The sequence below is a fragment of the Sitodiplosis mosellana genome, unplaced genomic scaffold (assembly GCF_009176505.1).
Source record: "Sitodiplosis mosellana isolate CC-2019 unplaced genomic scaffold, AAFC_SMos_1.0 Smas_scaffold_6197, whole genome shotgun sequence".
Taxonomy (NCBI): domain Eukaryota; kingdom Metazoa; phylum Arthropoda; class Insecta; order Diptera; family Cecidomyiidae; genus Sitodiplosis; species Sitodiplosis mosellana.
Window position 1 is genome coordinate 9145959 of NW_022601438.1, and position 13714 is coordinate 9159672.

The 13714-nt window shown below is 38.1% G+C and overlaps 1 protein-coding gene across 14 annotated transcripts in view; it reads left to right on the plus strand.

Annotated features, from left to right (window-relative positions):
- The window catches only part of LOC129577158 (rap guanine nucleotide exchange factor 4), a 50483-nt gene that overhangs the window by 9490 nt on the left and 27279 nt on the right, over positions 1–13714 (plus strand). For 7 of the 14 annotated variants that reach the window (XM_055463718.1, XM_055463724.1, XM_055463721.1 and 4 more), the window contains 2 exons: positions 7817–7959; positions 8617–8708. In XM_055463718.1, coding sequence (XP_055319693.1) covers positions 7817–7959; positions 8617–8708 — 235 coding nt within the window. Of the gene's footprint in view, positions 1–7816; positions 7960–8616; positions 8709–10204; positions 10498–13714 lie in introns of those variants that run through there. The other 7 variants (XM_055463728.1, XM_055463726.1, XM_055463732.1 and 4 more) reach the window with 3 other exon arrangements.

Here is a 13714-nt window from a genome sequence, read left to right on the forward strand (position 1 = left end):
TCCCAATGGCTTTATCAATTGATCGAATCGTTTTGTCAAATCATAAACAACAATGGCTGTGCTTTCGTACCACATACACTGTTTGTGTCGACTCCCAGCCCATTTGTGTGTGTGTTATGTGTGTTTTGTATGGACTTTGTTGCACTTAGTTGGCATTTGGATCCATTAGAGCATTAGCGACAAAACACTTGACGAAGTAAGCGTGTCTCTGTTTCGTCCACACAGCTCACTTTATTAAAAATTAATTGCAACCGAATGCTCTTCGGTTGTAAGTAGAGATCAACTCTTGTCTTTTGAATTGCGGATGCGGGCGCGCGCTTGTGTGTGTGTTATTGTGTGAGCGTAGCGAACGAGCGAATTAGAGTGTGTACATTGCGACATTCAATATTTTGGATGACAAAAATTCCAAATGGTGCCAACAACAATGATGACAACAAAATGTCCATTGTATGTGTATGTACTTGCAAGACATCGCTCTCAAACCATCAATCTCTAAATAAATACGGCGCACGCACACACACATCCACATCCACATCCACATCCACATACATTTTGATTGATATGTCTAAATGTCGCTTTGACAATAAATAAAATGAAGACACTGACTGTGCAAATAGATTGTTTGTTGTTGAGTCTATTCTTTCTCGCCATTCTCTTGCGCTCCATATTATATTCCTCGAGTCGGCTTCTTCTTCTACGTTACTTTTTTTTTGTTCTTCTGCTTCGATTCGGTTGGGTTATTTCAACCAGCACAACCGTATAAGGCTTGACGAAAAATGACACAGAAAATGAAGAGACAAAAACCATACCATGAATTGGAGAGAAACAACGGAGTAGAAAAAAAGAAGAAGCAAAAAAAAAACTGGGCGAAGTATGAACTCACATTTCATGTGCTCTCTACCTCACCACCACTTATCAGTTTCGTGTGTCGCGTTCTCGCTCTCTTCGCAAAATATCAATTCCAACGCACTTATTTGTTTGGCTTTGTGTCATTGTTAAACATTTTCCATCTCTTTGTCAGGTGGTTGTTTTCATTACAAATTTGAGTGGTAACACGGTAATGGCATGACGTACACCGTACAGTCATTCATTTGTCAGTTGTTGCGAAAAAAAATAAGCAGCAGCAACACCAGCACCGAAACCAAAATATAATTAATTGACTTAGATACTAAGAGCCGTGCATTGTTCTAAATTTTCTGCATCGTATATGGGGTACAACGCAATGCTATACACACATGTGATTGTGAATGTGCGGAAATTTTATAAACAGACGGTCGAGGAAAATGATGACATCGATTGAATATTATGCGAAAGCGAGTGGAAGAGAGATAGACACATGCACACACCGGAAATTTGGCATTTTGGAAAATGACAACGCACAAATATACACACACACACACACACACACACACACACACACACACACATATCTGCACACGTAGCCAAATTTAATCCCAGATCTAGAAACAAGTGACAAATTTTATCAATTTGCCCATGCGGAGCCCTTAGATTAGCTAGCATCACACACAAACAAACACAAGCACACTGTCTATCATTGTAAGCGCTGTTGTTAGTTGCTAATGATTGTGATGTTGTTGCCACACCACCATCACCGCTACTAGTGTCGCTGCATTTGTAGTTTGATTCGTATGCTTTTTTGCCTCTCAATCTGTCTGTTCGGGGAATTGTGGTTTTTTTCTTCCGCTATTTCCTCTCTTAGCACATTGGATTCGATTCGAATTGAGTTTCCGGTTTTATCCATCAACCCTTTGAAAAAATCTTATTACTCCACGAAACGAAGGTTCGAAAAATGCCACATTCTAATTAAATGTTTTGCAACTTTTCGCGTGCCACATTCGAAATCACAACTTTGAAAACTTATTTAAAGCCATCAAATAAGTGCTTTTCCTTATTCGATCACTTCGTTGCACAGCATCAATACCGACAAATCAGGCCGACACTTCGTGTCGCAAGCACAAGCATCAAATTGCAACTGGCACAAACACTCACTCGCACACACACACACACACACACATATTTTTAGTATCTTATATTCATGTGCAACACACACATTATGCAATGCGCCAAAAACTACCGAGAAACAAAGTAAACGGAGAGCAAAAGTTTTCGGCTCATGTTTAAGCAACTTTGTGAAAACATACATTTCCAGCTTAAGAACGGAAAACCCCGCAGCCGCCACGTTAAAAGCATGCAAAATTGATACCACGTTTTAAACAACTTCAAACTTAATTGATGTGCCAATGGATGAAATGTATGTGTGTGTGTGTATTTGGTTTGTTCGCCAAATATTCGCCTTCGCATACACATTCATTTTAAATTAAGACTCCAAATTTCCATGGTAATTAAATGAGGAAAAACCGAATTTGGCGAAATTATTTTCCATATCGGCTTTCGTATAAATTGACATGTAGAGTATACTTAAGGCAAACTTTAACGTTTTTAGTTTAACACTACACAATTATATTTTTTCATATCAATAAATGTGTAAATACCAGATCTCTTCAACATTTATTCTTTATTTCGTTGCTGTTTTACGTTTTTGGCACACAAAAAAAATAAAATGTGTTGAAGAATTTACTTGATATTTCAAACACAAATATGAACTTCCTACATGGAATAAAAATATTTGGTTTTTGCTCTCACTCCTCCGAACATGTCGATAAGTTATCGGCGATAAGTTCACCGATCAAATATTAAAATATTATTTGCCATGAATATCGTGTATCAGACAATTGACTGAAAAGTGAAATTTATATGGCATTTTTGCTTCTTTTTACGCTTCCTCTGGAAATTTTTATCGATTAAAATGTATTTTTAGACTGCATGCGAACGAGTATACATCGTGGTTGATAGATTTGATATCGTTATTATGAAGAAAAAAATAATCGTTTTTTTTTCATAACCAAACTAAAAACCTTCACATCAAATTCCGTTGGTTATAGCATTCCAGGTATTAAGGCATCACTTTGTATATTTGTTTAAAATGGTTGAGTTGTCACAGGATGTCTTCGTGTAAATTCAACTTGACAAATGTTCTTACGACGACAACGACGACGACGTCAATGCAACAAAATCCAACTTTATAACAACGCGATCTACGCGCTGCATACCAAATTCAATATAACGTATACGAACGAAATAGTTCAGTAGTGAGACGGTGAATGTGGCACATTTTTCGGTACCCAATATTATTTCGTGCAATTTTGTCTGCACTTTTGGGAAATGTGTTGAGAATCTCCCTTGAAATGGAGTTCATCGTAATTCAAGCGACGGATCGTTATGAACTAAAAAGCTTGTCTGTCTCTATATACATGTATCCGTAACGACGTTCCATGTTCTCCGGTATCAACGATATAATTGGCGTATTTTATTTCAAAAGATACACAGCGTGAAATGTCAAGAAGTGGCCCTGAAATTGCTATAATAATTTCGATGACACTCTCTATCTCTCCGTCTATACTTGAGAACTTCATTTAGTCATAGCAGAGCAACAACCGCTTGGCTTTTTGGTGTTACATTTTGATCGAGAGTCAGGCATTTTTTTCATTCTCAGTCAAATCCAATTAAGAGTAACCGGAGTGCCATTGATGCGCTGAGTGATTCAATCAAATGTGTTATAATTTCCGGACTCCGACCAGAAAAGATAATCGTAATTTAATTTTAGAGTATCGAAAACCCCAAAAAAAACCATCCTGTTTCCATTCAGGCAGATTGATGTCTTTTGTTATCCATATTTCCTGCGATTAAAGATGACTTTGATATATCCAAAAATTGTGATGCTATTTTTTAATATTTGGTCAAGGTCGTTTGTTGCGTTGCATAAAAATGCTGTCAGCATATAAAATGCCCTTCTACGGGTTAATTAGTTGCGATGGCGCCAGCCAAAAAAAGAGAATCCTAATAAGTAAAAAAAAAGACAAAAAAAGAAACAACGCCAATGAGGAGACGACAGATTTTGAGAGCAGTGATGTGAATTTCTTGTTCGCTTCGAACGAAGTGTGTGGTAGGCGTTTGAACATCCGTTTTCCATTAGTTTGTTGTTTGAATTAGCGTCACACGCTCTGCATACCTAATCAGTTTCGGTCGATGTTTGTTTCTGTGGAACGGGACTTGGAATTGAATTGGATTGAGTGATTTTCGTGTGTGCGCGCGCGAGCGAGCTCATTCATTCGTTCACGTCACACACATTAAAACAACAAAACTTATGAATCAAATGTGTCTATATATGCATATTTTATATGGTTGTCACAAATCAATTTCGGTTTGATGCTCACCTACGGATGCGTGTAATCATGTTTTCGAAAGGGTATGGGCCGGAGTGGATGAACGATTCGAGTGAGTGAGTGAATGAATGAGAGAGAGAGATAAAGTCTGAAGATGGAAATCAGATGAAATGCAAACATTCTCGGGAGGGGCTTATCTTTTCTGTTATTTCTGTTGTCAATCGGTGTCAAGAGCGAGAGTGTGAGCGTGTTGTGTTGTGCCATGGCACACACAATTTTTCGGGGCGTTTATGCTGACACTGTAAGACTTCAATTAACTTTTCATACACATTGTTAAATATGTAATTCATGGTAGCACGCAACCAACAGTCTTGGCTTAAAGAATCCAATTAGTTGCGAAGCGCACACACTAAATGAACTCATCACATTGTAAATCACCGGATCGCATCGCTCCGGCAAATGGGAATGAGACTGAATAAAAGTCAACTCTCAACACACACACACACACACACACACCAAAAATCTCTGCCACCACTGTCGCCTCTCTCAATTTCGAAATGCATATTGTGCTTTGCTAGCAAAAAATGGATAGAAAGCAACGGAAACGAAACGGAAAAAAGTGTGAGAAAAGTGCAAAACCACAGCACCGTGTGATAAATTTCAGAACTTTTAGTGACAAAAACCATCAAGCAAGGATCAATTCATATTTGAAATTATAATTGAAAATTCTATTGGATTTTTGTGGAAAATTGGATCTTAACACGACTGTATTACACACCGAAAATGCCATTCTACATAAGCTTTGTCAAATGGAAATGACATTTATGTAATCCAAAGCTACAAATAACAATGCGAACGAGATGCCAACAAGAACTGTTCGTTTACACTCTCCAAGCCCACTGACAAAAAGTGCACACCATTTCTAAAATGTACGGTAGAAGGATCAAACAAGCTTCATTCGCTCTCTCAATCTCTTTTTCTCTCTCTCTCTCCGTGTCTTTCATCGCATTTTCGAATTAAAATTAAATGCAAATGGAATTATGCCACGATTTTTGTTTCTCTCTCTCTCTCTCTCTTCCTTTTCTGCTGCTTCTTTTTGATATTTTCCATTCAAGGATTTTCGACGGGAAAAAATTTCATTACGTGTTCCGTTTTTGTGTGTGGCGCGCCACACAAAACGTATGTTGACACCCCAGATGAAGAGTGAGTGATAGAGAAAACAGCATGTTCGACGGAAGTTTCTTTTGTCATTATCAAAATTTACAATTCAAATCATGTTCTTTATTCGTTCGAATGTAAAACAGACGTTTATCAATAATTGCAATGTTATTTCTGGGTGAGCAAGTGCTTTAGCTATAGTTAGAGCTGTACGATAGAACCGGGTGTGCGCTATAATAAATCATTTCGACATGGGCATGACACATTTTACATTGTGTTAGTAAAGAAAAGCGGAGCACAAGGAAAAAGAGATTGAGTGTGTCGCTTGTTCGTTTGCAAGGCATGGCACGTGCAACCACCAGTCGATTTATTCATGGTGCCTAAGCTTTTCAATTTGCTAATTTTTCACTTGAGAATTATATATTTTATATATTTATGCATGTGTATGTTGTTAAGCGACTTGGATTGGCTTCCGCTTCTGGGTGATTGGATCGTTTTTATTTCTAAATCGCGCATCAATTTCACATTTCTACTTTTTTTTTCGTTTTTCGTCGTCATCATCGCCATCATCATTTAACGGATGGATTGGAAACCGCTGTGGGAAAAATGTTGCGCACACCTGTACACACATCACTGTTACTGCCGTCATCGTTGTCACAAACACAGGCCCGAATCGCTGATTGTGTGCATATACGAGCAGCGTTCAGATTTGCTGAGTCGAATGCATTCAATAGTCTTGAAGAGATTCGTTAGCGATATTTAAATCCATTAATTATAATGTTCAAAACCATTCGATAATCCCATCGAAAATTTATGCATGCACCATTAACAGCGCACAATCAAGAGAATAGCAAGCCAGCTCGATATATATTTACGTTGGCATATCGAGTGGAAACAGTTTATAAGTGCGTGTGTGTGTGTGTGTGTGTGTGTGTAAATTGTTGTTGCTAGCGTTGATTTTCATTAGCGTCGTATTTACTTTCATCGTAAAATTGCATTCTCTTTTCACTTTGCGTTGCGCTTGCCACAATTCTTTCCTCGGTCGCCAGCGCTGTTGTTGCTGCTGCTGTTTTTTTTTTTCATTCATGTGTGCTCCCATCCACTTTTGATTGTATTTTATGGTCTTGAACTGAACTATTCAAACATAAAATTGATTATCATTCAGTGAACTGCATGATCTCCAGCAGCTTATCTGCATCCCAGTACAGTGTTTGATTGCAAAGGAATTGCTCTCTCTCTCTCTCTTTCTCTATTTCTCTCTTTCTCTCTGTGTTGATTTGCCCTTTTAATCATTATAATACCCGTCCAAAGGCTGCGAACTAATAAACTAGCTCTTAAAATCGATATATTGGATCGAGATGGCGGCCGTACCAATGAATGTGCAGAAAAAAAAAGGAAAAAATGATAAACAAAATCCTAAATCATTGCAGTTGACAAATGAGAATGAACGAACGAGAGCTAGAGCTGGAGCGAAAGAAACCGGGATACAGAGAAAACTAGAATGATAATGCGAATGACAGAACCAACATCATTGGCAAATGCGAATAAAGAAATGCATTAGCAGTGAGTTCCATGTCGCGTGTACAAGAATAGAAAATCATATCGTTGTATATTTTCTGGTATTCGTTTGCGCTTTATTTCCGTCTTGTTTTTCCCCCGTTGCGTTAGATTTATACATAATAATTTTTTTTTTATCACAGTAACCAAGAAGACGATCTCATTTTCTCGTATATATTTCTCTGTCTCCTGGCGCTCGCTTGCTCGCGCGTGTGTATCTCGATGTGTTTGTGCATAAGTGAATGTGCGCGGTCCCTTCGATATTGCTTTGAGTTTGTGTGCCGTCGAATGCTTTTTTTTGTGCTGTTGCTTCTGCTTCTTCTCTTCTCTTGCATTTTCTATTGACACAATTACGAAATGCTTGAAAATTATGTCGACAATATTCGCGTGGTGGTTTTGTCCTCATCTTGTGTCTGAATGCAAAATGTGTTGTATGTGGCTGCGAGTCAAATGCTGACTATTCGCGAATGATACTCAGCATGTTCTATGAATTTATTGACGTTGTGGATTGCTTCTGTGCAAAAATAAAAATCCACCAACCAGCTAGCTAGCCAGCCAGCCAACATACACTCGCACTCATCCACAGTCCAATTGAACGAAAACGAAAACCAAAAATAGCTCAACGCTGAGGTGCATGTCACACAATTTCTTTTATTACACATTAACAAGGATATCCTCCCACAAGATTATGGATGTATTGTGTACTTACTTAATGTTTTTCTCTCTGTTCCTCATGCGTCGTATTATCTCTATCGCAATCTGCGGCTCTATTGGTTTTTCGGGGCGGACAACAACAAACGACAACCACGACGACGACGACGACGACGATATATTTGCTTCATCTTGACTTGCTGCAGACCGTGTGATCGAAATTTACGTGATGCCGAACTTATATCCTGTCGTTTACGACGTGTTGAACCACTATGCCGTTTGCCCGGCTCAGCGCTGCAGCAACTGGCTATGTGCGGCTTCTACGAGGATTTGGAGAAAGGAATCACCTGTGAGTATTGCCATTTATAGATTATTTTTTCCGGAATTTCGTTTTTTTTCTGTTTCTCTTCTCTCACTTCGTTTCATTTGCGCTTTCGGATTATTCGCATTGAGTCAGTTTCGATTTGTTTGTTTCTTTTTCTCATTCGTTCCGCTCTCTCTCTCTCTCTCTCTCTCTCTCTCTCTCTCTCTCTCTCTCTCTCATTTTCCCTTCATATCATATGATTTATCGTGCTATCAAGCATCACAAGCGTAATAACTATTTCTTTATCGAGCCATTTTGACCATTAATTTGGTGCTTTGCTAAGCCATCATATTGCCATCATTTGGATTAACTTTTATTTCCATTTTCATTTGTATATCTGCGTTTGTGTTCTCCTCTCCACCGCCGTCTCCCTCGTCGCTCCTCTGTATGGTTTTTTTTTCTCTGTGCTTTTCTTTTTGTTAATCGCATGTTAATTACCACCATCATAGATTAACGAGATAAAGAAACAAATGACCGAAATACAACGAGGCGCTAGACTTTGAATTTTGGCTCAGTTCGTCCCGCGTCTCGTCGCTCATTTGCGCATAAATTACATTGATGTAATTACATGATGAACATTTTCACTGAATCCGTTCGTTGGCATTTTTCGTTTGTTTTGTGTGTTTGTCTTTTTTGTTGCAGTATTTCGAGCTGGTGAACAAGGGCGCTTTTGGTATGCTGTTCTTGGTGGATCGTTGGAAGTTCGTTATCATGCACCTGATACAGAAAATAAGGTATGGATGAAAAACATATTTTTCTAGCATTATCGTGTAACACACAGATGCCCTGTGTGTAGCACATCAAATCAGATGGAGCTGGAGATGCGATGGCAATGGGATAGATATAGACAACAGTGTATAAAACGTACTTATATAATGGGGAGGGCAAAAAGAGAATGAATGAGACAATCTTAGCGCTTACATCGTCTTAATCAGCTTACACATAGATCGTTCACATTAACAGCTACTGTTTTCATCGTTTAGCCATCCTCATAATCATTTGCATGCCTTCCGTTGTGTGTGCTTGCTCGTTCGTTCGTTCGCTCGCTCGCCTCGCATACCTCAATCATTTTGTGTGACTTTCTCTGTAAACGGGTCTGTGATAGACTCGTCGTAGACCAAAAAGTCGCTCCAAGTACCTGGTATCTATCTAATAAAAAAAAAATCTTTTCACACACAAATTACGTGATAATTTGTCAAACGGTAAAAATGCACGCATCAACGACGCAACTAAAAGTTACGACACAGACACACACACACACAATCCGCGCAATCACTTGCTTCTCAGTCCAGTCGTCACACTCTTTTTTTCTACCTGAATATTGTGTGAAAGATCTTTATCAGAAAAAGCGCATAAGTGCTGTCATTTTAGTCAGAGGAAATGAAATTGTGTGTACCGGGGCATACGGTGGGTATACTGGTATCGTTTCCGTTGATTGGCTGGTGAGCAAGTTTTAATTGATTTGTTTACATTGATTTGATTAACGTGTTTTTGTGTGTTCCGCTTTTCGCTCCAATTTCGTTTCATTATTCTTCAGCACGTACAATCTTCCGTGTGATATCGAAACCAAAATTCCCGGGCCCGTGTGTATACGAGATCATCCTTTGCTGTTTGTGTATCCTCGAATCGATAAGACAAAGAGCGTCAATTCTGAGAACAAATTCTCTTACTCTCTCTCTCTCTCTCTCTCTCTCTATCTCTGCTTTGCTCACATTATGAATGTGAGCCATTCAGGCTATCGCTCTGAAATTAAGCGTTTTATTGTGCGTGCTAAATCAGATCCAAAGCCAGTGAGCTTCGAAACCCGAGAGTCAAGACATGCATTCGTTGTATGCTCTGTCTCAGTCACACAATAACCTTTAAATGAGCGCTTCTAGTAGTTAACTAATAGCAAACAAGTTTATCTAAACACACATAGCAATGTGCTCTATGCAATGCTTCCGTTTTATTTTTCTTCGTTCGTATCTTTTTCTGTCTCTCATTCATCGCGACCGAGCTAACGTTATGCACATTGAGTGTGTTGTGTGTAGTATGGCAAGCGTTTGCTGTTACGTTGTGTGTAGAGTAAAAAGAGAGTGGGAATGGGGGGAGCCGAATAGAAAGAGAGAGAGAGAGAAAACGACGATGACGACCAAGTGGAGTGAGGTGTGCTGAGATACACACAACACAAAACATTTTGTGTGCTACAACACAAAGGTGGCAAGTAGCAGCAGTTTATCAAAGCCAGTCATATTTCATTAATTAAACGAACCGGCAGTAAAACGCATTAAATGAAAATTGGCCAATCATTTCGCGCGTAAATCTGCTCTATACGCGTACTTTTCACATTTTATTATTGTGCACCGGAAAAAAAAAACGTGAACAACAACAACAAACGGTAGCTGACAGAGGAAAAAAAACGAACCGAGAAAAAAAGGACAAAAAATATAATAATAATAACAATAATAACACGAAGTCAATCCCGGGATCCTGACAAGTGCGTTTTTGGTGTGAATCCACGCGTACGATTAAATATTCTGTCGTGTATGTGCTCTGTCTTTTTCATTCTTTGTCGTTCGCAGAAGTGAAGAGAGAGAGAGCAAAAATCAGATTTACGGTGTAAATATATCGTTTAGTCGTAAAAAAAATTTGTGCTGTGTACTTTATTTTTTGACGTGCTACTGAAAATAACAATATCAGACGACTTTCAGTCGCACCGTGTGTCTCAGGACTCACACAAAACACACACGCACGCACACAAATACACACACACCGAGAGCAACAGATTGAAAAAGCAAAGCAACAAAACATAAAGAATTGAATAGCTAAAAAGAGAGTATTCACGACGACGACAACGACGACGACAATAACGACGAGCTAAACAGAAATAACAAGTGAAATTAGGCTGTTCGAAACAAAAACACAAAAGATTTTCGCGAAAATGTGATGTGCGCGAGTTTTCTTGACACCGATAGCAAAAGAAAAAAAGAAAGAAGAAAAAAAAAACAAAGAAAAACAAACAAACTACGCTCTGAATCAATGTTTCGGGTGAAAAACGGTTAAAGCGCTTCAAAAGGTTTGCGAAAAAGTTTCTCTCGTTGTGCGTGAGCGTTTAGCATGTTTTGTTTTGCACAAATCGAAGAAAAAGAAGAAGAAGAAGCAAAAGTCATCAAGTTTAAATGAATAGGAGAATAAAAGACGTGGTCAGTCTACGGTAAAGAGTTTTCATCTCAACCTCGTAAACCAAACTCGATGCAAATTCAAACGTGCCGCACAACAAATGGAATGGATTATAGGAAGCGAAGAAACATACACACACACACACACACACACACACACAATTCTTCTTTAGATTGGATTTTGTGCTGATTGTAGACTTTTTATTTACTGTTTTATAGTAACACATAGCGGTTGCAAGCATGACTTGTTTGTAGGGTAATGCCAATAAAAATTTGCATTGTGATATATTGAGAATGAGAGAGAGAGAGAGAGAGAGACCAGCGAACGAGGAAAGAGCGAAGAACATAGAAGAAGAAGAAGAAGAAGAAGAAAACAAGCCATTCGTCGAGTAAATGGTCGAATGAAAGTGAAATACAGAGAATGAAATACCCGCACGATCCGCGGTGCACAATTTTTTCGTTAAATAAATGTGTTCGTTGAGCGCGGCGCGTAGCCATTTCAGGCGTTACGTCTGACAAACAAATTTTCATCGGTTTTTAAAAAATAATGAGTTTTCTTCACGCTTAAGCATCCAAACGAAAACAACGCGCTATGGTGAAAAAAAGAGAAAAAACAACAACGTCCATGAAAGAAAATACCTTTGATTGTGTGTCTGTTTGTCTTTTCGTTGTTAAAATGCAAGCGTCTTTCACTTTCGCGCGAACACAATTTTTTTTTCCTTCGATTTTTCTGCTTCTTGGAATCGCATTTTTCCCAATTTGTTGCAACAAACATAAGAAGCACACACACACAACAGTTACAGTTTCCATTTGAGCTAACAAAGAGGAACTGAAAGAAGACAAAGAAGAAGAAGAAGAAAAAAACTGTCTAAATCGGTGGCCGATGCGGTGTGTCGCTTTACGTAAGAGGAAAAAAATATATAAAATCCATTTAAGTGTAACGAAAAAATGAAAAAAAAAAAACACACACACAGGGTGTACAGTTTTTTTTCTTTCTTTTCGCTTACATTTTGGACATTTCCTAAGACGTTTTTGCCACAGAAAAACACTTTCAAGTTTCTTTTTTTTTAATACTTTGTTGCCGAAAGCATCTCACTTACTATAAAGTAATAAAAGTTAGATTATTCAGTGCACGTTTGTTTTTTGCTCCCGAATAAAAAAAATACTGAAATGAAAAGAAAAAAACACGAGCGCGCGCGCGTACACACTCGAAAAAAACAATACATAAAAACGTGAAAAAGCCTTGAAAACAACTTACTAACTACTTTTGCGTTGTTTTTTTTTTCTTGACGCAGACTGAGAACGTGGTACATTAATTAGGAGCAATTATATGTACGAAATGAAGTTAGAGATGGAAGTAAATGATGAAAATTTCGATGGAATTATCGATAATGATAATGGCAACAACAACAACATTGAAAATGCCATTTGTTATCGCTTTTCGTAACATATGGCCGATTGTATGGCAATAAAACCGTAAATATCTCTTATGAATCTTCAAGTCAGGGCTAAACACACAGCCACACACACACACACACACACACACACACACACACACAAGCACATACTCTTTTTTTGTATTATGTTGCAATTCACGTAATGCGGCTTAAATATTTCACGATCGCTCAGAAATTCATTTTCGGTTCGCTGTTGTGTGCTCGTTTGTATGTTACTGGCGCGTTAAAAATTTAATTTTCGACTGAACAATTCGAATCGCACGTTAAATTGCAATCGCAATAACAGCCCAAAAAAAGCTAACCAACACAACGTATAGTACATTGAGTGCACGCATAACACTTTTACAACAACACATCAATTCGATTTCGATTTGAAATTTGCATTTACGAAGGTTTTCCCCGTTCGTTACGTTTTCAATGAACTTCAATTCAAATGCTGCTCCAATGCTGACACCGTGCTTTTTGTCTACTTTTTTTTCGTTCTATTAATCGAATTGCAGATTCCGTCAAACTTTTCAATCAAATTCATTTAAACACACTCAATGCTCTTGCTCTCAAAAATTGCTAATGACTTTGAACACAAAAAGCGGAAAAACAAAGGCAAACAAATGAAAATAAATAATTTATCGAGCAACAACAAAAGTATGGAGAGAGAGAAAGATGAAAAAAAAATCAAATATACGAATTTGCACATGCATACGCCATACACTCACTCGAATTCAGAATTGAAGAAATTAATTCATTGAGCTTCAGCAACAACAGCAACAACAACAACAAAAAAACACACGAGCGAAAAGACAACAGATAAAACAGAGACGATGTGTTTGCAACATGAACACAAACAAACACAAAAAAGAACAACAACAACACACACATACATGGCAACAGAAAAAAAATGATAACAAAACGGCGAAATAAACTCGAATCCCACAAAATGGTAATTCGTTAAAGCAAATTGTGTATCGTCATTTTGTTGCTGCAAAAAAAACTGAATTTTGTCCCTTGTATCGTATGGTGTGTGTGTGTGTGTGTGTGTGTGTGTGTGTGTGTGAGTGCGTATATAGATGTAAGGCATTAACATGGTTTATCAGTTTATAAATGTGTAAAAAGAGTGTGCGACGGCAA